Source organism: Micromonas pusilla (genome assembly GCF_000151265.4).
Source record: "Micromonas pusilla CCMP1545 genomic scaffold MICPUCscaffold_2, whole genome shotgun sequence".
In the NCBI taxonomy this organism is placed as follows: Eukaryota; Viridiplantae; Chlorophyta; class Mamiellophyceae; order Mamiellales; family Mamiellaceae; genus Micromonas; species Micromonas pusilla.
The window spans coordinates 1,493,204-1,512,207 of record NW_003315883.1 but is presented as its reverse complement, the minus strand read 5'-3'; the positions used below and the strand labels follow the sequence as shown (position 1 = coordinate 1,512,207).

The 19,004-nt window shown below is 49.0% G+C and overlaps 8 protein-coding genes across 8 annotated transcripts; 5 read left to right on the top strand and 3 right to left on the bottom strand.

The window, feature by feature from the left end:
* Positions 1 to 407: 407 nt before the first annotated feature.
* On the top strand, positions 408 to 2,723 carry MICPUCDRAFT_49459 (uncharacterized protein). Its single transcript, XM_003056442.1, has 12 exons — positions 408 to 425; positions 497 to 564; positions 620 to 764; positions 829 to 955; positions 1,019 to 1,108; positions 1,172 to 1,232; positions 1,291 to 1,338; positions 1,391 to 1,471; positions 1,549 to 2,034; positions 2,093 to 2,167; positions 2,226 to 2,303; positions 2,362 to 2,723. Exons 2-9 carry the CDS (start codon positions 535 to 537, stop codon positions 1,621 to 1,623), a joined length of 657 nt encoding a protein of 218 aa, XP_003056488.1. The 5' UTR covers positions 408 to 425; positions 497 to 534; the 3' UTR covers positions 1,624 to 2,034; positions 2,093 to 2,167; positions 2,226 to 2,303; positions 2,362 to 2,723.
* Positions 2,724 to 2,831: 108 nt separating this feature from the next.
* MICPUCDRAFT_55556 (uncharacterized protein) lies at positions 2,832 to 3,368 on the bottom strand (the record flags this gene model as incomplete). The annotated part of the gene is made up of 1 exon (XM_003056055.1): positions 2,832 to 3,368. The coding sequence occupies one exon, from the start codon at positions 3,366 to 3,368 to the stop codon at positions 2,832 to 2,834; it is 537 nt and encodes a 178-aa protein (XP_003056101.1).
* Positions 3,369 to 3,914: 546 nt separating this feature from the next.
* Positions 3,915 to 4,463, bottom strand: MICPUCDRAFT_55555 (uncharacterized protein; the record flags this gene model as incomplete). The annotated part of the gene is made up of 1 exon (XM_003056054.1): positions 3,915 to 4,463. The coding sequence occupies one exon, from the start codon at positions 4,461 to 4,463 to the stop codon at positions 3,915 to 3,917; it is 549 nt and encodes a 182-aa protein (XP_003056100.1).
* A 259-nt stretch (positions 4,464 to 4,722) lies between these two features.
* MICPUCDRAFT_55554 (uncharacterized protein) lies at positions 4,723 to 5,445 on the top strand (the record flags this gene model as incomplete). Its single annotated transcript, XM_003056441.1, has 1 exon — positions 4,723 to 5,445. One exon carries the CDS (start codon positions 4,723 to 4,725, stop codon positions 5,443 to 5,445), a length of 723 nt encoding a protein of 240 aa, XP_003056487.1.
* A 758-nt stretch (positions 5,446 to 6,203) lies between these two features.
* Positions 6,204 to 7,193, top strand: MICPUCDRAFT_25062 (uncharacterized protein). Its single transcript, XM_003056440.1, has 4 exons — positions 6,204 to 6,460; positions 6,517 to 6,729; positions 6,796 to 6,828; positions 6,940 to 7,193. Exons 1-4 carry the CDS (start codon positions 6,419 to 6,421, stop codon positions 6,967 to 6,969), a joined length of 318 nt encoding a protein of 105 aa, XP_003056486.1. The 5' UTR covers positions 6,204 to 6,418; the 3' UTR covers positions 6,970 to 7,193.
* Positions 7,194 to 8,348: 1,155 nt separating this feature from the next.
* Positions 8,349 to 10,254, top strand: MICPUCDRAFT_64778 (uncharacterized protein; the record flags this gene model as incomplete). The annotated part of the gene is made up of 1 exon (XM_003056439.1): positions 8,349 to 10,254. A coding segment is annotated over one exon (1,906 nt), but the record flags the coding sequence as incomplete, so codon positions are not given.
* Positions 10,255 to 10,511: 257 nt separating this feature from the next.
* Positions 10,512 to 13,281, top strand: MICPUCDRAFT_64777 (uncharacterized protein; the record flags this gene model as incomplete). Its single annotated transcript, XM_003056438.1, has 1 exon — positions 10,512 to 13,281. A coding segment is annotated over one exon (2,770 nt), but the record flags the coding sequence as incomplete, so codon positions are not given.
* A 2,306-nt stretch (positions 13,282 to 15,587) lies between these two features.
* ATPG (H+-or Na+-translocating f-type, v-type and A-type ATPase superfamily) lies at positions 15,588 to 17,608 on the bottom strand. The gene is made up of 3 exons (XM_003056053.1): positions 17,353 to 17,608; positions 16,878 to 17,151; positions 15,588 to 16,752 (listed from the first exon to the last, which is right to left on the bottom strand). Exons 1-3 carry the CDS (start codon positions 17,496 to 17,498, stop codon positions 16,510 to 16,512), a joined length of 663 nt encoding a protein of 220 aa, XP_003056099.1. The 5' UTR covers positions 17,499 to 17,608; the 3' UTR covers positions 15,588 to 16,509.
* Between the last annotated feature and the right edge of the window lie 1,396 nt (positions 17,609 to 19,004).

Below are 19,004 nucleotides of genomic sequence, written 5' to 3'. Positions count from 1 at the left end.
ACACTACAAACAGTACACTACAAACAGTACAGTACGTTCTTTGAACACCAAATGCTAGTCAAACGTACTTTCAGCCAAGTGTCCAAATTTGGCTGTAGCCCTACAGTACATCTGGAAAAAATCAATTGAACAAATTCAGCAGTACAACGTTGTACAAAGGTACGTTGTAGTGCTGTACTTCCGGAAGTACACGTACACGTTCGACGTTACAGTTAATACTTCCGAAAGTAATAGTTGTGAACATACAGTGTACTTGTACATACATACAGTTAGCAATATGTAGATATGTACGTGTACAATGCCCACAATAGTGTATTGATTTGCGGCGCTGTTTCTGAATGTTGGCAGGAATCCGTACACGTACACCTGCTCACTTTGTAGGTTCATGGAATAGTTTCGGACGAAGGTGGAACGCTGTATTTTCGGTAAGGAGAAGTCGCTGGCGGCGTTTTGCATGTCACTGTTTGTTGGCTCAAATCCGCTCTGCTAAATACAGTATTATATTGGGTTTCTGAGGGAGTGCACGCTGGAGAGATGCAAAGTGACGAGGTTATATGGCAGGTAGTTTCCTGTTGTGAATTTGCGAGCTGGTGACCGAGTGACAAAGTCCTCCCTACAGATAGTGAACCAAGGGCAGTGCAGCTATAAAGTAGTTACCGGCAACGAAACTTTCTGTCGGAACAAGTATAACGTGACGAGCCTCTGCAATCGCAGTTCCTGTCCTCTTGCAAATAGCCGGTATGCAACCGTCGTTGAAGAGGGAGGTACGCGATAAGACGAGAAAAAAAGTATCCGACGCCGGCATAAGTGAGCCTTCGATGTTTACAGGTGCAGCCTTCTTGTGCATGAAAACTGTTGAGAGAGCTCACACGCCTGCGACGCTCTGGCATAGAGTGCGGCTTGATAAAAACTATTCCACGGCGCTCAAACAAATTGATGTGCAACTTACCCACTGGTGCGGTACATAGAATGGTCACTTAGCGCTTGCCTCCTTCACCCTACCTTTTGTTTTTTCCAGGTCAAAATTCCTCGTACACAAAAGCAAACAACGCCTCACTAAGATTTCACAGTTTCTCATGAGGACGCGAAAGTTGATGCAACGGAGGAGGTGCATTTTTTTCATTTTTCTTCAGTAAAATGCTGAAGTTTGCTAATAACAACCTCTGTCCAGACCCAAACAAAGAACACTGCCGGCCCGCCAGCTGAAAAGAGAGGCGAAGAGAGAATCTAAGGCGCGCTTTCTTTTTTTCCATTTGGAATTCTTTCTATACAACTTCCTGTCCTCATCAGGCACAACTTGCTGCTCAATTAGAGAAGACGATTGAGATGGAATTACTGGTATGTGAACTTAGTGGCGATCTATTAGCACTTATCCAACATGCGTGTGCAGGACCGTCTGAGATCAGGAACTTATGACGTACTCGAACCACAAGAAGTGAAGAATGTTACAGAGAACGTCAGACCGAATATGGTGGGCTCATCATACGTTTCCCCTTATACTCTAGGCCGGTGTTACCGATGCTGACCATTTTTTACATAAATGGCCAGAACGATCTTACAGGAGAGAAACAAAGAAAACATCTTGAACTGGAATACGAGGGCGTCAATGAAGTCAACGAGTAGCAAAAAGTTGTTGCCTTTCCACATTTCAAAAATATGACTACGGAAGTACATTTTAAGTAGTAGAAGTATGTTACGAATTCGCGAGATGCTTCTGTGGACTGTTGTTAAGCCTTTTTCGCGTGAGATGACTAGGAAAAAGTCGCGTATTTCATTCGCCAGGTAGCAATAACTTCTTAGTACCAGAACTTCAAACTGCTGGGGTATCGTCGTGTCTACTGAATAGACAGTCCACGAGCCTGCCGCTCTTAGTGTGCAGGTCAAATAGAATGCCTTCGATAGCTAGACCCACGTAGATGTGATGTTCCCTTCACGGATTGATAGGCAACTAGGCACTCAGAGTAATCTACAAACAGTACTGGGTAAGTCTGCCGCTTCCTGTGATGTGAAGCGATTTCCGTATTCTCCGACAAGCTGTGTGAATGAAGATCAAGAAAATGCAGGCAATAACTGCAAGAAATTCAATACCTACCAAGTGAAAATCCACAACGCTGATTGCTTTCAGGTTTACAACGTGTATGAACTCCATTGGGGTTAAAACCAAGTGCTTTGAAAATCGAAAAGTTCAGAAAGAAGAAGAAACAAACAGAGAAACTGTTCGACACCTTAACAGCACAGAAAAAACTGGATACAGTCGTTTTCGTCTGCGACACGGCAGCGGATTTCCTGAGAGCATCGTAACACTATCGCAGCAACAGCTATGAGACGGCAACAGAGACGCACGCGCAGTAGAAAAAATACCTTAAGCTCTGTAGACAAGGGTTCGCGTGGTTGCGGACTGTAAGAAATAAGTCCCGGCCCTCGCGAACGCTGGCGTAGTAGTTCTAGGAGCTCAAAGTTGAAAACGAGTTCTTCGTTTGAACATAATATGTGCATGAATTTGATATCTAGGGCCTTCAAGCCTGAACGCAATCACCAATTGATGTCACGCGAGCCACTGGTTTCTAGTCGCGCTAGCTAGTGTATGTTAGTTGCTAGCTGCTAGCCGGCTCTAGCTACCTTCGAAGGCAGTTGTTAGCTAGCGCCCAACGCAGCTGCGAGCCACTGGGACTGGTTCTAGCTAGTCTAGCTAGCTACGTTGTAGCTGGTCAGGAAGTACAGCGATGTGTAGAGTGTGTGTGTTATTTCAAGTCTCCGTGAAGTGCAGCCCAGAAATCTGCTCGCTAAGGCAAAAACAACTACACGTACACGTACGTGTACAGGGTGTAGCCTTACCTGTACACGTGTACGTATGAATAGTTGTTTTTGTAGTTGTTTTTGTAGTTGTGTAGCCCTACGTGTACAAGGTGGCCTGTGGGTGCGCTTCGCTGCACCGTAAAATTATCCGCGCTTCGCCTGTTACTCCACCGTGTGCCAGCGTGCTCCGCCTGTGCTGACGCGCGCTCCACCCGTCGCGCCTTCGGCGCTCCAGTGGCGCGCTCCGCGCGCACCCCGGCGACTCCACCATCTGCCAGAGAGCATGCTCCGCCTGCGCTGACGCGCGCTCCGCCCGTCCGCGCTCCAGTGGCGCGCTCCGCGCGCACCCCGGCGACTCCACCATCTGCCAGCGAGCATGATCCGCCTGCGCTGGCGTGCTCTCCGCCTGTCGCGCCTTCGGCGCTCCAGTGGCGCGCTCCGCGCGCACCACCGCGACTCCATAATGCGTTAATGAAATCCGCCACATCCGCCGCGGGGCGCGGGGTCGCCGGTGGAGTTCCGAACGGGTCTACCGGCGACTGAGCCGCCGTCAGAGTCTCGAAGGGGTCCATGCGAGTGAGTTCCGAGGCCGCCACTCACCTGAGGAAGCGGCGAGGGGTGCGCGCGGTGCGCGTGGCGAACGCGCATCGCACTTTTGACGGTTCATAACTCGTCGAGTAGATTTGTTTGCCCGTAGCATCGCGCTTGCGCGGCTTCGTCATGCTTACCGCGGCCATGTTAGGGGCGCGTCGCATCGAATCATCACTTGGGAGGTGAGCTTCGAGCGTCGCATCCGATCGGGTTAAACCTGGACACGCTCACGCGGTGGGGTTCTCCCCCGTGCGGGTCGGAATGCGCCCCGCCGCGTTTTTTTCTCGTCTCTGATTGGCCAGAAACTCTGAGAAGCTCTGAGACGCGTCGGCGGTCGGTCGGTCGATGCCCGTTTTTGATACCCGTTAAGTTTGGATTTTAGTAAATGTAAAGAAATTGGTATGACTAATTGTTTACTCATACGCGGTCTTTTATTTATTGATATTATAACTGTTTACGTACTGCAACGCGCGGTTGGGTTGTGACGGCTGCGCTCCGTTAGGGTTGATTTATATATATTTCGAGTTCTAAGCCAGAGCTTCTTTGTATACGATGTTTCTCGTGCGACGTGGACCGGGGCTCCGCCTCGGCTCGACACCGCGAGGCGGAGTGACCGGGCGACCTTGCATCGCCGCCCTCGCGTTCGCCTCGTCCTGTCTCAGCATCTCATCCGCCATCATCTCCTCGTAGCGGGGCCCCATCGTCTCCCGTTGCTCAGCCTCCCGCATCATCTCCTCCGCGTCGGGGTCCTCCTCGTAATCAGCGCGGTAGTCTGGCTCCTGCCGCAGCAAATCCCGGAGCTCCTCGTCGAAATCGTCGTCGGCTCCTCCAACCTCCCACGGGTCGAACCTCTGCCGACTGACATCGTCGCCACTCGACGGCTCCACCGTGGGCGAGGTGCTCGCGACCTCTGCCATCTGCGGGGGGTCGTGTGCGATGCAGAACCGGATGTTTCGCGGGTCCGTCACCCGCGAAGCAGCGACGTAGAGCTGTCCATGCCCGAAGACTGGCTCGGGCAGGAACGTTGAAGATGGCCTCCGTGTTCGCGATGGCCTTGCGCGTCCCGCGCAGTTCATTCTCTTGCGCGGTCGCCTCGTCGTCCTCGCGTCGCTGAGCAATCTCTCGCGCGGCCGCCGCGCGATCCCCGCGTGTCATAGTCCTCGCGAATACCTGCGATGCGGTTTCCGCCCTCGCCCGCGCCAAGGCATCGCGGCGCATTTGGCTCGCATCCATCGCGCGAGCGTCCGCATCCTCTGCCTCCCGGTCACGCGCCTCGGCGCGTTCTCGCCGTTCAGTCGCGGTCCGGTTCCTCGAGGCGCGTAGTTCTCGCGCGCGATGCTCGCGATTGCGATGCTCGCGATAGCGCTGGCCCTCCAGCAGCCGATCCAATCGCTCTTGCACTGTGCGAGCCTCCAGGGCGAGATTCTCGTCAAGCGCGTCGAACTCCAGCTCCTGTCGCTCGCGAATCTGACGGGCTTCCAGCTCTCGTTGCGCGGCCTCCCCCTGTTTAAGGAGGCGGGCCTCCGACTCATGTCACTCGCGAAGCTGCCGCGCGCGCAGCTCCTGCCGAGCCCGCGCGGCGTTCTCTCGGTTGTCTCGGAGAATCCGTTCCTCCTCTGCGGCACGCGCGACACGTGCCGCCTCCTCTTCCTTCTCCCGCCTCCTACGTTCCCGCGTACGCTTGGCCCTCTCCTTCTCCTCCTTGTTCTTCGCCGCGGCACGCCGCTCGCGCAGCTCCGCGTCGAGATCCTCCTGAGAGAACCGTACGCGCGTGCGTTCTACGACACGACGGGAACGACGACCTTCGTCATTTCCCCCGCGGTCATCATCTCGCGCGCGGCGTCCGCGCCCTTCGGGCGGCGCGGTTCCCTCGAACTCGTCGTCGAGAGGTCGCCTGGGAGGTCCCGAGGTGCGATCCGAACGTCGCATCCGGTCAAGTTCAACCTTGGCGCGCGCTTTGCACGCGTAAAGGCCGCGAATGCGCCCACCGCAATTCTGAGAAGCTCTGAGAGCGCAGGACCGATACCCGTTGGGATTTTGGCTTATTTCAAATGTTGATATTAGGCCCTAGTGTTGTACCCTCGAAGGTAGACAACTACAACGTTGTAGGGTACACGTGTACAGTAGAAGTTAGGATTTTAGTATTGTAGACTGTAGATTTAGAAAAGGAACGGTAAATTTCGCGGTGAACGTTTTCCTTTCAAAATTTTCGATCGGTCGATCTGGGCTCAAATTCAGATTTCATCGCACTAACGAATAACACACCCATTCACCCCCCCTCCCAGTCTTCAAAATTTGACATTTCTGGGGGTAGGCTACAACTTACCGATCCCCATAGTGCTTTGGCAAATCGCGGGTCGCCCTTACGCGTACTGTACACGTAGAGAAGATAATAGATACTTCCGGAAATACAGTAACAACTAGCCCTGCGCATATGCCCTATCATATTCTATGAATTTATTATGAATTTCTTATTTAGGGCCTAATATCATATCATACAATAAATTTGTTTATGCATATCATACTGTACATGTACACGTACAACTAGTGTACTTCCGGAGATAAATTCTACTTTCAAAGTACGAAGGTGCAGAATCTTATCGATCAAGGATCATACCATTTGTACCTTCGTACCATCATATTCTATACACGTACTGTACAGTACGAAAGTACAGTGGTAGTCACTATCTATCGTTACGCAGGTATTCTATGATAGTAGTCTACGTTGTACGAAAGTAGTAGCCTACCTGTACACGAAAGTACGAAAGTACTTCCGTCGCCGGGCCCACCTTGGCGGTGCACTTACACGAGTACGCACACAATCCAATTTGATATAAACGCTGGCAACGCGTATATCAACGTGATATCGTGTGCGTTGATCTACGCGTGGACGTATCCAGTTTAATAGACACCGTCTTTATTTCGTCGACGTCGAAAACGTGTTCTCGTGCCCACATAGTCTTGTTGATCTGTCTCTCATCTTTAGCTGAATAAAGGCCTCGATCGTATTCTTTACAATTGAATATCACGAATGGAGAAATTGTCGTCGAGAACACGATTTGAAGTTAAAAAGGTAAATATATCGTTTCCGACCTCGTGTATCTTTTTAACGGTGCTCTCCTACAACAGTGGAATGCTGTAGCAGTTTGGTCATGGTCTATATGCACGGACACGTGTGCCATTTGCCGCAATAGTTTGCATGAGCCAAGCATCGAGTATCAAGCAAACCCCTCTTCGGCATCAGAAGAGGGTCTTAGTATTGCTTGGGGGAATTGTGGCCATGTGTTTCACCTTGATTGCATTTCCAAGTGGCTCAGGACTCGCAGTAACTGTCCCCTATGTGTATGTGAAACTTTTTGCACGTTCTCTACTTTGCGAGCGAAGTTTTATCCCTAACTTTAATCGCAGAACAAAGAATGGGAATTTGCCAAGATAGAGAAGGCAAGATTTCTGTTCCCGTTTATTCTCCCTCTTGAAAAGTAGTATCCTTGTCCACGCGTGTCTGTATTCTGACTTTCGAGTATGTCCGTCGTTTCTTGACCTTTCAAATAGATACAGCTTCCTGTGATGGGTCTTGAATAGTGTGAGAATCTGCGTGCTACTTACATGGCTGATAGGCGTCTAGGCACCTTCCTTTTTCTTCATGCCATCACTATTCTGGCCTTGGTGCTTATATCCTCATTCGGTCACATACTGTAGTTTAAATTAGCTAGCTAGAGTAAGCTCTAGCTAGACTACCTGTAGCTGAGTAGCTAGCTCTAGCACTGCTCTAGCTAGCTAGACTAGCTAGTACGGAAGTAGCTATTAGCTACCTTCGAAGGTAGATAGACTAGCTACTAGCTAGCTACCTTCGAAGGTAGTGTACGTTGTAGCTACTACGAAGGTAGCTACCTTCGTACGAAGATAGTTGTTTATCTTCGTAGGATACAAAAATGGAAATAGAAAACTTCCGTACTATTGTACACGTACGTGTACACTTACGTGTAGGGCTACACGTACTACGGAAATAAATATCTATCAGATACTTTTACGGAAATACTGAGGGCGAGACCTACACGTACACGAGTCTTACTCACTTCCGGCAATACTAGTGTACCTTCGAAGATATCAAGGTACATATCTCATTTCCGGAAGTAAGTACATAGACGGCGAAGACTTTTGCGGGTCGAGCGAAATTAGACCGTCGATTGTGAGTTAAAACTGCACTACACGTACTTTGAAATACTTATTTATTTACCTTTTTTTCCGGCAGTCATGTATTATTAAACTTAGTGTCGAAATTTTAGTTAGTTATCCCCTGGTGTATACGTAGCTAGCTAGCTAGGGCTACAACACTGCTACCTTCGTACAAAGTACTTTCGTACTTCGTACAACGTTGTACGGAAGTAAAAAACGAAGTATCTATTTCCGTACGTGTACGTGTACACGTGTACTTCCGGAAGTACTTCCTGGGAAGTACTTTCGTACGAAAGTGCTTTCGAAAGTATCAATCTTTCGAAAGTACAACGTACAACTACTTTCGTATCTATTTCCGAAAGTACAGTACACTATGCACTACACGTACGTGTACCTCCGTACTTCCGTACTTCCGTACACTTTTTGCACAAATGTGTTCCCTTCTCTCTAGTACGAGGAGTGAAGGCCGAATGCCAACTCAATAGTTCTCGGGAGCAGCATTCCATACGGCGAATGGGCGTTCCGACGAAGAAGGAACTCAAATCCACTTTGATCTCGGTCGGCACAGCCGAACATACGTTGCGTGAGAATGTGTCTCGACTCAGTGAGGACTCCTTGGACCCTCACCTCATCGCCGCCGCGTTGACGGCGATACGCAGGGAGTTGCGCACTTCACCTGTGGGACCTGGCTGGATTGTGAAGGTGAGGTTCAATCTTGATCGACCATTAACATTTTGTTTTTAAATAGTCTACCTATTATTATAATCTTGCCTCGAAAGTTAAAAATGAATGAAGCACGTCGTCACAAAACTGACATCGTTATTACCTCACAGACCTATCTCCAGGTCTCCCCCGGCTTCGAAGATATCCTAGCTTTATGGGACGCGTACCATAATACTAATACTCAAAGAGTATGTGTACCGCTCATGTTGCTCGTTGCAGATTTACTAAGACACACGCCGGAAGACAGAACTGCCGAGCGAGGATTCATACATTTGCAGCTAGATGGACTTGCACGAAGCATCCTGCAGCGACGCATGCGTGCTGTGTATTCTCATCTCAATAGCAGCATCCGGATCAGACAAAAGTGTGCGATGACACTATGCATATCAATAACGGCGCGCAGCCGACAGCTAGCCTGGGATGTCTTCCGCAACCTTGATTTTACTTTAGCAGCTTTTGCAAAACTCTCTAAACCGCCGCGCTACCAAATCAATTGTACTTGGGACTCAACCACGGAAACAAGAAGCTCACACGATGCATCAGCCCTACCTACGCGCCACATTTTCGTGGAGTTTGTCATGGTGCTTTTAAGCTCCGGTGATGTGTCTCTCCTACGGTGTGTCCTTACCCAAAAGGTGCTTCTCGGGAACGTGCTAAGGCACCTGGCCAGTGATCCAGTCCCTCTAGCTTCACGCGTACTGCGTGTGATGTGTGACAATGTGATAGTGGATGGTAGTGGTGTATCAGTGCGTTTGCAGGCAGCACTGTTTAGCGACAGAGTTTTGGGACAGATCGTTGCTATCAGCGGCAGGCAAGCAGAAGCTGTTTCTGGGACAAAGGGTATCAGTAAAGCTGCATGTGCTGCTGAGCTTGCCCACAGCTTGCTGCTGCGATTATGCACTGATCCCGTTCATGGATTTCGCCGAGAGAATGCTTCCGGCCGATTTGTTGGCGCAAAAGAGGAAATTAGTCTGGGATCTATGTCTGAGGGACACTTGCAAGCTCGGGGGGCTGTAAAATCAGGAAAAGCTTCATCGATAACGAAAATAGAATATTCATCCCCCGTTATAAACGCAATCACGACTGGATACGCTAGGGAAGTTGATGAGCGCAACGAAACAGTTTTGAGACTTTTGAGGAAATTAAAGCCTACAGAGAGTCGCCGTCATGCTGAGATGCTCCTGGAAGTTTGCAGCAAACAACCAAACATAGCTGCCTCTTACATTCCACATGCCACATATTCGCTTGAACCACGACTTTCTTGGTCCTGGATCACTGCCTCTTTGCTTGTTGGGAATTTGGCTGTGGCTGCGAGCGCATCAAATGTGTACCCAGTGCTAAAAAATTCGACACATGACACGCGCGCGGGAGAGTTGGAGGGAGTTTCAATTGTTCGTTCAGTGCTACCATCTTCCTTGACAAAAGTTGGGTTGTCCAGGGGTCTGCAACATAGCTCAGGACTTGTGCGGCATGCTACGCTATCCTTGATCATGCACATACTGCGTGCATTCCATGCTAGAATCTCGCACTTAGCCACCAATTATGCAGGCGTAGATCTTTGGGGTCACGCCATCTGTGATAAGAGGATATACTTCAAAACACTGATTCAGCATGCCCGTCGGACTTTGGTATCAATTCTGCCAGAGCCGAAGAATATCCTGACTGTTCGCGCCGCATGTGAATGTCACGATGCTGACCATTTTCATAAAATGCACTTGAGCCTACTCCACTTACCTGCTCTAAATGCACTAGCAGGAATGTTCGACTTGACAGGATTGGAAGGGCTGGGAGAGGCTCAGGTTGATTCTGTCCGCTTGCTTCCAGTGGTTCCGCTCAAGCTTTCTACCCCAGAGCTTGCTGCGAATCTAGACGTAATCGCTGCAATGCTCAACGTGCGACGATGTGATAGTCACGTACATAGCGCTGCAGCTCAAGTTGCTGTAGAGACCAGGAAGGAGACTCAGGAGACAACTATGATGTTTACCACGGATACTACACTACCCGCTAGGGTGGCAAGTAGAAGATTAGGAGAAGGCATGTTGCCGAGTGAACTCGTGTCGGTCCTAATATTGTCGGCAGGGGGAGCTACAGCCAGGATCAGATCAAATGCTGCATCCATTGCCATTGTTCACTTTGCATCCTGTGGTGCGCTTCATACAGCTTCAGAGGTCAGAAAGGAAGCGAAATTGTGGCTCAGGCATCTACCAGTGTTTCGAAACGGCAATATGCAAACTGCATGTTCATTTCTCGCTGAAGCAATTTATTTATCATCGAGAGAACGATCTTTGGGAGTGAGAGGTGCACCAACAGGTTCTGAATTTAGCATTCTCACGTCGAAAGCAGTTGCTGCTAGTCTGAAGGTCATGAGAAGTGTCAAACGTTCACGAACGCAACGTCTTGTTATTTCAGCGTATGTCTCGGCAGTTGTCTTCGGCATTTTGCAGCAGCAGGATGATCCAATACCTCTCGCGAATCTCGTGTCGAGGACGTTTGTTTCTAATCTCGATGAACCACTTGATGTCACCCAATATCCTGGAATTAAGTCGCTTACGGAATTTGTCAACATCATATTATCAAGAGATTCAAAGTCTCAGAAGGGTGATGTTAAGAAATCAAACAGTAAAAATGTAACATTTGAGGATTCCTGCGAATCGCAGTTGTCGCAGCTCGCATCGCAGTTGTCGCAGCCGGGGCAGATCGTCAGAGCAAGTCAAGGTTCAGGACCCTCAAACGATCATGTCTTGACAGCAGCACGCTCACTCCTCAAGTCTATGAGATATTCAGCTGATATTGAAAACTCATCTGAGGCGGTTGAGGAAATTCTGGGTGCTTCACATGAGGTGCTTTCAATAGCTATCAAGATGAGCTTGGGCGAAGGACTTACGCCGACATCCAGACTAGCTGTTCACGCACATGGTCTGTTGCTCTCGATGCCACTGCTCCTGAATTACATAGCTAAGGATGTCATGTTGAATGGCATCTTTCTTGGGGTGGCACATTCCTTCACTGCTTTAATTGGAAATTTGTTCTTATCATCATGGATCAAATTTGGGAATCGTGACTGCTTAGAAGCTGTTGACAAGTACTTCATTGATTCTGCTTCCCTCAGGGAAATCTGCTACCGCATGATTGAACAAATCTTGCCTGCTCACCTGCCTTCCACTGCACGCGAACTTATGTTTTGGTATACCTTTGCATTGGATAGTTTCAAACGAACTAGTCGGGAATCGAATAGACCGAACTGGCGACATAAACATCGCATATTGTTATTCGTGATAACCTTGTGTGGTGCGATGCTATTTCGGGCACGCGTAATTGAAAAATGGGATCCCAAAGGGGCTGCAGAGGTAAAGCACGCTATAATTGCGTCGTGCGTTCTAATTACCAGCTTCAACCGTTGCGGAAGTGTTTTAGCTGCAGCAGTTACTGACCTCGTCATCCTTCATGTCGACTCCTTTAGGAATAGAGGAGGGCTCGATGGAATTTTTCTTTCAGCACCTTACAGAAACTTGGCAGTTTCAGTGGTTGAGCTTTCTTGGGAAAGTGTAGGCACAGTACAGATAGATATGAAAATGGCTGTTGTACCTCTTGTTCGTCACACAACGGTGAGAACTCAGCAGCGGCTCGTGGAAACGTCCATCAGTTGTTGCAGTTCGAGAAACACACTCGTAGCAACTACTATGCCATCGCAACGAGCTCTTTTGATTGAGTTGGCAGCTGCAATTCTATTTCAGCTGACTTCATTACCATCCTATGCAGACGTGGATGTGGTCAGCTCTATCTTTGATACATTGCGACACGCATTTCACACCGCAATTATTCTAGCAGGAGTTGCTGAAGCAGACATCAGTGGACGAGCAAGTAATGTTGCAGAAGAAGCTCTCGTTGCGATGCTTTCACCCGCAGTTGTTGTTGCCAGGACTACAGGGATGGTGCCAGATTTCGCCTATGTCACAGAGGTGGAAACTGTAATTCATCGGGCAGTTACTTCGGTAACTCCCAACATGGCGGGTCTCTGTACAGCACTTGTCTCGGCCAGCCATGTCCATGCTACAAACTTCACTGTGCTCATAGCCACAAAGTTGCGTCAAACATCTTTCCTAAGTTTCACGACAAAGTTACTTGACCTTCTTCCAGCTATCCGAGTCAGCCTTGAATGTCAAGTTTCAAATAAATCAGCACGGGAGACTATTTCTGTCAGCCACAACCTTTGTACCAGTTTATGTTCGGCTCTGTGTAATTGCTCTGTGATTGAAGACTTGAACTTGGTTGCCCGCACCGTTTACCATGCCCTAGCAAATTATTTATTTCTTGACACATCAAACTGTTCTACTCGCCCGATGCCGATACCTTCAGTGGACAACTTGAGAGATCATGCGGCAGCCACTTTAACGGCAGCGTATTCCATCACTTTGCAAGGATGTTGTCCGGAGTATTCTATTTTACCGCCTGCTGGTTGGTTCCCCTCCCTTGCTGCCAAATCTCCAATTTTATCAGAAGCGGTCTGGGGAGGTACTTATGCCATCCAATATCCTCTTTTGATTGCACAGCAAGCAGCCACCGCGCAGCTGGTGTATGGAGAAGAGAAAACACATCGAATACGTTGCGCGTACCTGGCAAGTTTACTGTCTACTCTGAGGGTGATCACGTTGATCACACCTGTGCGGTCCATTTCAAAGGTTCCATTCTGGTCTTCTGTGCTGTCACCGTCAGCAGTAGCATCATGTTTGGAGAAACCTATCTCAAGAGATCTTTCCACACTTTTTTCAAGACAATATGCTCTTGCCAAGCCAACTGCGCCGCTGATTGCTGCCGCGCGAGCTTTCATACGCGCCACTCTCCGCTGTCGATTCACCTCCTCTGTTTCGCTCACGTTCATCAATAATTTACTCACTGCTCTGTCCCCCTGTCAAATTAATCGTGGGTCAGGTGGCAATGGACTTGGGGAAATAAAGTCATCCATTTTACTTGATATTGGCGCGAAGATAGTGTTTACGACAATTGCTCAGGAAACTTTTGACCGTGTGGTTTCACACCACGCGTTCTCACGTGTACTTCTTTACCCTTCTGCCGCGTCTTCGTCACCCCCCAACATTGCTGATATTTCTGTCCCCCTCGCATCATTGCTGCCACTTATGAATTATGAACAGAATGATGAGGTATTAAAAGAGGCAGTCAGAGATTTCAACAGAGAAGATAATGAGAGAGAGCAGAAAACGATTCAAAAAGCTGATGAAACCAAGTTTGAGCTTCTTATACTTCTTCACGAGCTTTGGAATCTTCACATTACATGCACCTCAATAGTGCAATCTCGTAAGATGTCCGAGGTGTTGATTTTAAGCGGCAATTCATGTCCAGAGGTATGGAGATCAAGGCAAGCGAGTTTGATCCCCTTGTTAGCGGCGGCGAACGGGGCTACTTTATCACCAAGTGATCAGCTTGGTGCCCTACTTTTGAAACAGTTAGATGCTGCATCAGGTGGATGCGGGTTAGCCAAACTCGGGTATCTATGGGGTGATGCCGCTGCTCACTTTGAGTACACGCGCGCCAGTTCTGAGCAATCTGGTGAATCGAGAGTACCTGAAACAAGTTTAATATACTCAGAGTTATCTCCTGAGTCTTTGGCCTCATCGCTGCGTGCGGGGACGGTCCCTGACGCACGAAGATGTGCAGCTACTGTAGTTCGGTTTCCATATGCTCGACATTTATCACTGAACACCAAGGTATATTGCACTGCGAGAGACCATCGTGATCAAGAGAGCATCACATCAAATTCTCCTAAGTGGAAAATACGCACACGTAATGACTGTGAGAACACAATATTTTACGGATATGATCCAGCCTGGATGCTGCCTTTCGCTCTTCATGCCATGAGAATCAGTGCAATTGGTCCTCTCGAATGTGTTACATGGGGGTTACTGTCGCTAGCTCTTGCCGCCACTTCATCTGCTGATGAGGGTATGCGAACTATTGCATATGCCGTAATATCGAGTATTGCGAAAGCTTGCCACGATGGGGCCTCTTTTCGTGAGCAGACACAGGTAGTCGCATTGCTTACAGTGGTGCGCAATACAGTTGATGCACCCATTATGCAATTTCCTATAACCACTGCGACATTCGCAGCTGAAGCTGCAACTGTCATCCTACATCCTACATTTGAGACATACGTGCCAGTACAACGTAGTCTTCTTCGTCGTGCTGTACTTGAGAAATGCGCACTGCCCATTAACTTCCTCAGCATGTTCTACGGCGGGATAAAACCATTTGTTGCGATGGCAACAAGAAGTGAAACGCGCGTCATCCGGGTCTGGATCCTCCGCTTGATGCTTGCAAGTCTTCGAGGGAGTCCCGAGGACGCTCGTTTCTTCCGCAAGGCTTTCATCCTAGAGGTACTGATGTCACACAAGTCAGCATCGCTGATGTTAGATTCATATGCACGACGACTATTACTCGATCTTTTGGTTAGGACAGCACGTACACCTATGATGGTAGGGACGCTAGTTGATGGTAGTGGCCTGGTACAGTGGTTATCATCGGTGACAGTGACTGCACTGAAGACAGAGTGTTCACGCGGCCGACTTGATATGAAAGTGGGGATGACAGCGCTTTTGACTGCGACAGCACTTAACAATATTGTTGATCAGCGGGGTGTAGTACACGGTGGACCCACGGGAACGGCATCTGACTTCCTTTCTGCATTACGCGACTTGCGTGGAACCCTTTTTTCTTTAATCCCTTCCGCGGCTGGAGTGACTGCCAAACGCTCTTCCACAGACTACACAGACTGTGTTTACAGTGATAACTGTGATAACTCCATAAACGAAAACAAGCCTGTGATTACTCGTGCCCTGTTCGTAACCTTGCTCCGCCTGCATGCGGCCGTCGCAAATCATCTGTCGCGCCGTTGTGGTGAAGTAATTGACATCGTAGAGATAGCTGGCATGTGTGTTGCTGTGGACGCTGCAGCAGCAGTGGCGAGTATGAAAAGCAGAGTTCTTCGTGCTAATATGCTGAATGTGATTGTCACATCAGCAAGGGCTGACAAAAATGGCACGATCGCGGTCGGGATGGCTACGAGCGCAGACACAGATTACATAGCAGCAAGGGCACTCACTGCTATCATGACGTGGATATCGTCAGCAATAACAGAACCTGAAGACAAAACATACATTGAAAATGTTTCCGCAGGGCTGCTACACTGGTCATTATCTTTTATTTTATCGGGTGGGGTACCGTTCGCTGTAGCGATGACATGCCCAAAGGGTGGCGGGGGTGCCGTGCATGTTGCAAATCTTTTAGATATACTCAACGTTGCAGCTGATATTCGTCATCAAGCAGTACTTGCACCTATGCTAGTACGAGTGAAGGCCACTCTACTTCATGCACTCCTCAAGAATAACACCGGAAGTATATTACACGTAGCAGACCGCGATAGAGCGACACTAGCCTATCTCCGTGATCCTTCATACTTGTCTCTGTTCAGTGATGGTGCTCTTGACAACCTTGACAAGTTCATTTCAGTATGTGTGTCTGCCTTCACGCCACGTACTTCAGTCGCTGAGTGGAAGGGTGACGACTTTTTCATTCCGGGGAAGAATGCAGACCGTGCAGCTGTGAGAGATGGAGATCGTACTCGTCTCAGTATAAACAATGGCTGTTGCATATTGGCAGCACATTTTGCAGCATCAGTTCTTCGCACTGCCTATGGTTTATCTTCTACCTCAGTGTTCAACGGTTGTGGTAATGTAGCGCTTTCCCTTCGTGAATTGAAAATAAATGTGACTGATACCATCATCGATGAAGGGAATAATGTCAATCTAGTGGAGATAAAGGATGACGTCTGCTTGGATGTGGGACAGACCGAGACCAGGGAATACCTCGGTCTGCACTATGGTCAGCGTGTATTGCCTGGCAAGCTCACAAAGAAAAGGACGCGATTATCGCTGTAGGGCGCGTGGAACCGTTCGATATATGCTGCAGACGGGAGAGTGCACGCGTGGGTGGGGAACAAAATTTGGACGGGATCGCGCGACTACGGCAGCGGTAGTTGGTTGCTTTTAACTCAACGGAGCTGACTCAGCTAACTGTACTCAAGTCATATTCCTCACTCTTACTCCACTTTCGATGTTCTCTCCGTCAATCAGTTGCTAGACAGACGAGGCACACTTTTGGGAATCGTAGCTACATGATGCGAAACCAATTAAAGCGCAGCAAATCATGACATCATACTTCGACCACCTTCTTGATGATTTGGTCAGAGAGCTCCTTGGACATTGTTTCGACCTGAGCGGCTGACTCAGATTTTGCGGAGTCAAGTTTTGTGAGAGCAGAAGCAATCTGTTTGTCCACATCAGCTTTGGCCTTCGTTGAGGCAGCCGCGATGTCGGCATCTATCTTTGATTTTGTAGCGGCCACTTCACGGGCCACCTCTGCGCGAGCAGCAGAGATGAGGTTCTCCTTTTCTGCCTGAAAAAAAAAATGCGAGTTAGAACTCACTGGAATATTATTTTTGTTGTCTCGCTCGAGAGCCGGAAGCAAGATACGCGAGGAAGGCGCCGAGCTCGATTAGATGAGAATCACACATAACTTACGATGAGGTCGGCGACGGCGGAGGAGTTGTCACCCACGGCAGCGAGCTGAGTTCGAATAAGTTCGTCACGGTCGTCGAGCGCCTTTCCAACGGGGCCGAATACAGTTTTGTCGAGGATCACCATCAAGAGGAGGAACTCGGAGGCGATAATGGGGAGGGTCAAGTTGAAGTCAAAAATTTTCCCTGGTTCGCCCGCGAAAGAGGGTAGCACGACAAGGGCGTTGGCGACCGCACTTCCGACGGCCGGGCGAAACACCTTCGAGAACTCCTGAGCCCTGTGGATAAGAAGGTAGGGCTTAGTACTCGCTAAGAGGGGCTCAGTGGAATCCAGGCGCATAGAAAGCGACGTGCGCTATAATGACGCGACACCGTGTGAATATTTGCTTAGTAAGCAGAGCTTCAGTTCGGTGAAGCTGCAGCGGTGCGACGGGTGGGAAACCGCCTAATTATTCGGCAAAAGTTTATCCGCAACTTACCCATCTTGCGACTTCGTTGCTCTGGCTTCGACATTTAGTCTAGGGGCTGTCGCACGAACTCGGCCAGATTTACGGATTGCAGGAAGGTGAACACCCGATGTGAACGGGCACCGGAGAGGAGATATCGCAGCTAACGCAGCCATCATAGCGGTACCCGTGAAGTGTCCTGTAGAACGATACGGGCCACAAATATGAAAATGAATGTGAAAATGTGATCGTTTTAGATCCCTACATTGTACGTGTACAGTACTACATACGTGTACTATTTGTACAATACACGCACGACTACATGTACAACTACTCGTACAAATACATCTACGAAGGTACAATAATACCTTCGTTCGTACGAAAGTATCTATCTTCGTACCTTCGTACGACTCATGTACGTGTACAATCGTGTACAACTACAGTAGGGCTAATACACGTACGTGTACAGCTGTACACGTATCCGATACATATCTAGTTATCTATGATACCTTATGATACCTGTAGTAGATATTTTTTATCTACGAAGGTAGTGGCTATCAACGAGAGGATATGAGCTTAGAGAGGATTAAGAGGATGACGTATGAGCAAATAGTCAGAGCGTAGTACGTTTTAAAAGGATGAACTACTGATGAGCTCATCCTCTCAACTGCCGCGCCGCGCGAGGACAGTCAGAGAGGCGCGCGCCGCCGTTGAGGCCGGAGCGTCAAAGCGAACATCGACTAGACATCGTAATCGATCTTTCCAGCGAGTTTTATACACCTGGGGCGCTGAATCAGGCTGTCACGGCGCACAGATCCGTCGTTTGCAAAACAGACTCGGCGTTACGAAACTTTTGCCGTCTCCTGAGCTCGCGTACGCGACGTCGAAACTTCATGGAAACAGTTCCGAACGTAAAAAAACTTCGTGATTATATCGCGTGAACACATTAGCGCATATATAAAATTCGCGCAGCGCAAAAAAAACGATCGCTTGCGTCGGCAGTCGAACTCCGCGGGTCGAGGCTGTAGCTGCGAAGAAAAATGCTCTTTTACAAATCGACGCGATCGCGCCAGTCTATGCTTTGCTCATGCGATTCAGACACGAACGCGGTCGATCCGCGCGCCTCGAGGGTGATGTCATCTAACATGCCGTGCAGTTACAGAGCCAAAAACGGCGTCTGCGCGATGTTATAGCACACCGCGCGCTCATCCTTTTAATATCCTTTCTAAGCTCATATCCTTTCGCTGATAGCCACTAGCTGCTACCTGTACAGTAGGTGTACTGTACACATCTCAAGGTAATATTCTATGTAAAAAGATCCTGTAAAGCTGTACATAGAGTGTACTGTGCGTGTACAGCTACACGTGTAGTGGTAGTTTGATTACACAAAGACTCAGCTCTAACCAGTCTCTAACCCATCCGGGCAAGACTTGTGACCTAGCTAGTGCGAGCAAACTACTCCACGGGTAATCCTCTCACGCAGTAAGCACCCCCACGATGGGATTTCTGAGACTCGTGTGAGCCTCACGAGCACACGGAGCCGGGGCGACGTGGAAGTCGCATGCTGTGTCAGGCTCCATGAAGAGGATTTGCGCTGCCGCTCCCGCGTGGAAGTTTTCAGACTCGCGTGCGGTTTTGCGTACGAGATGGGCGCGCCAGCGATGCAGTTCCCGAGCGATGTCGGA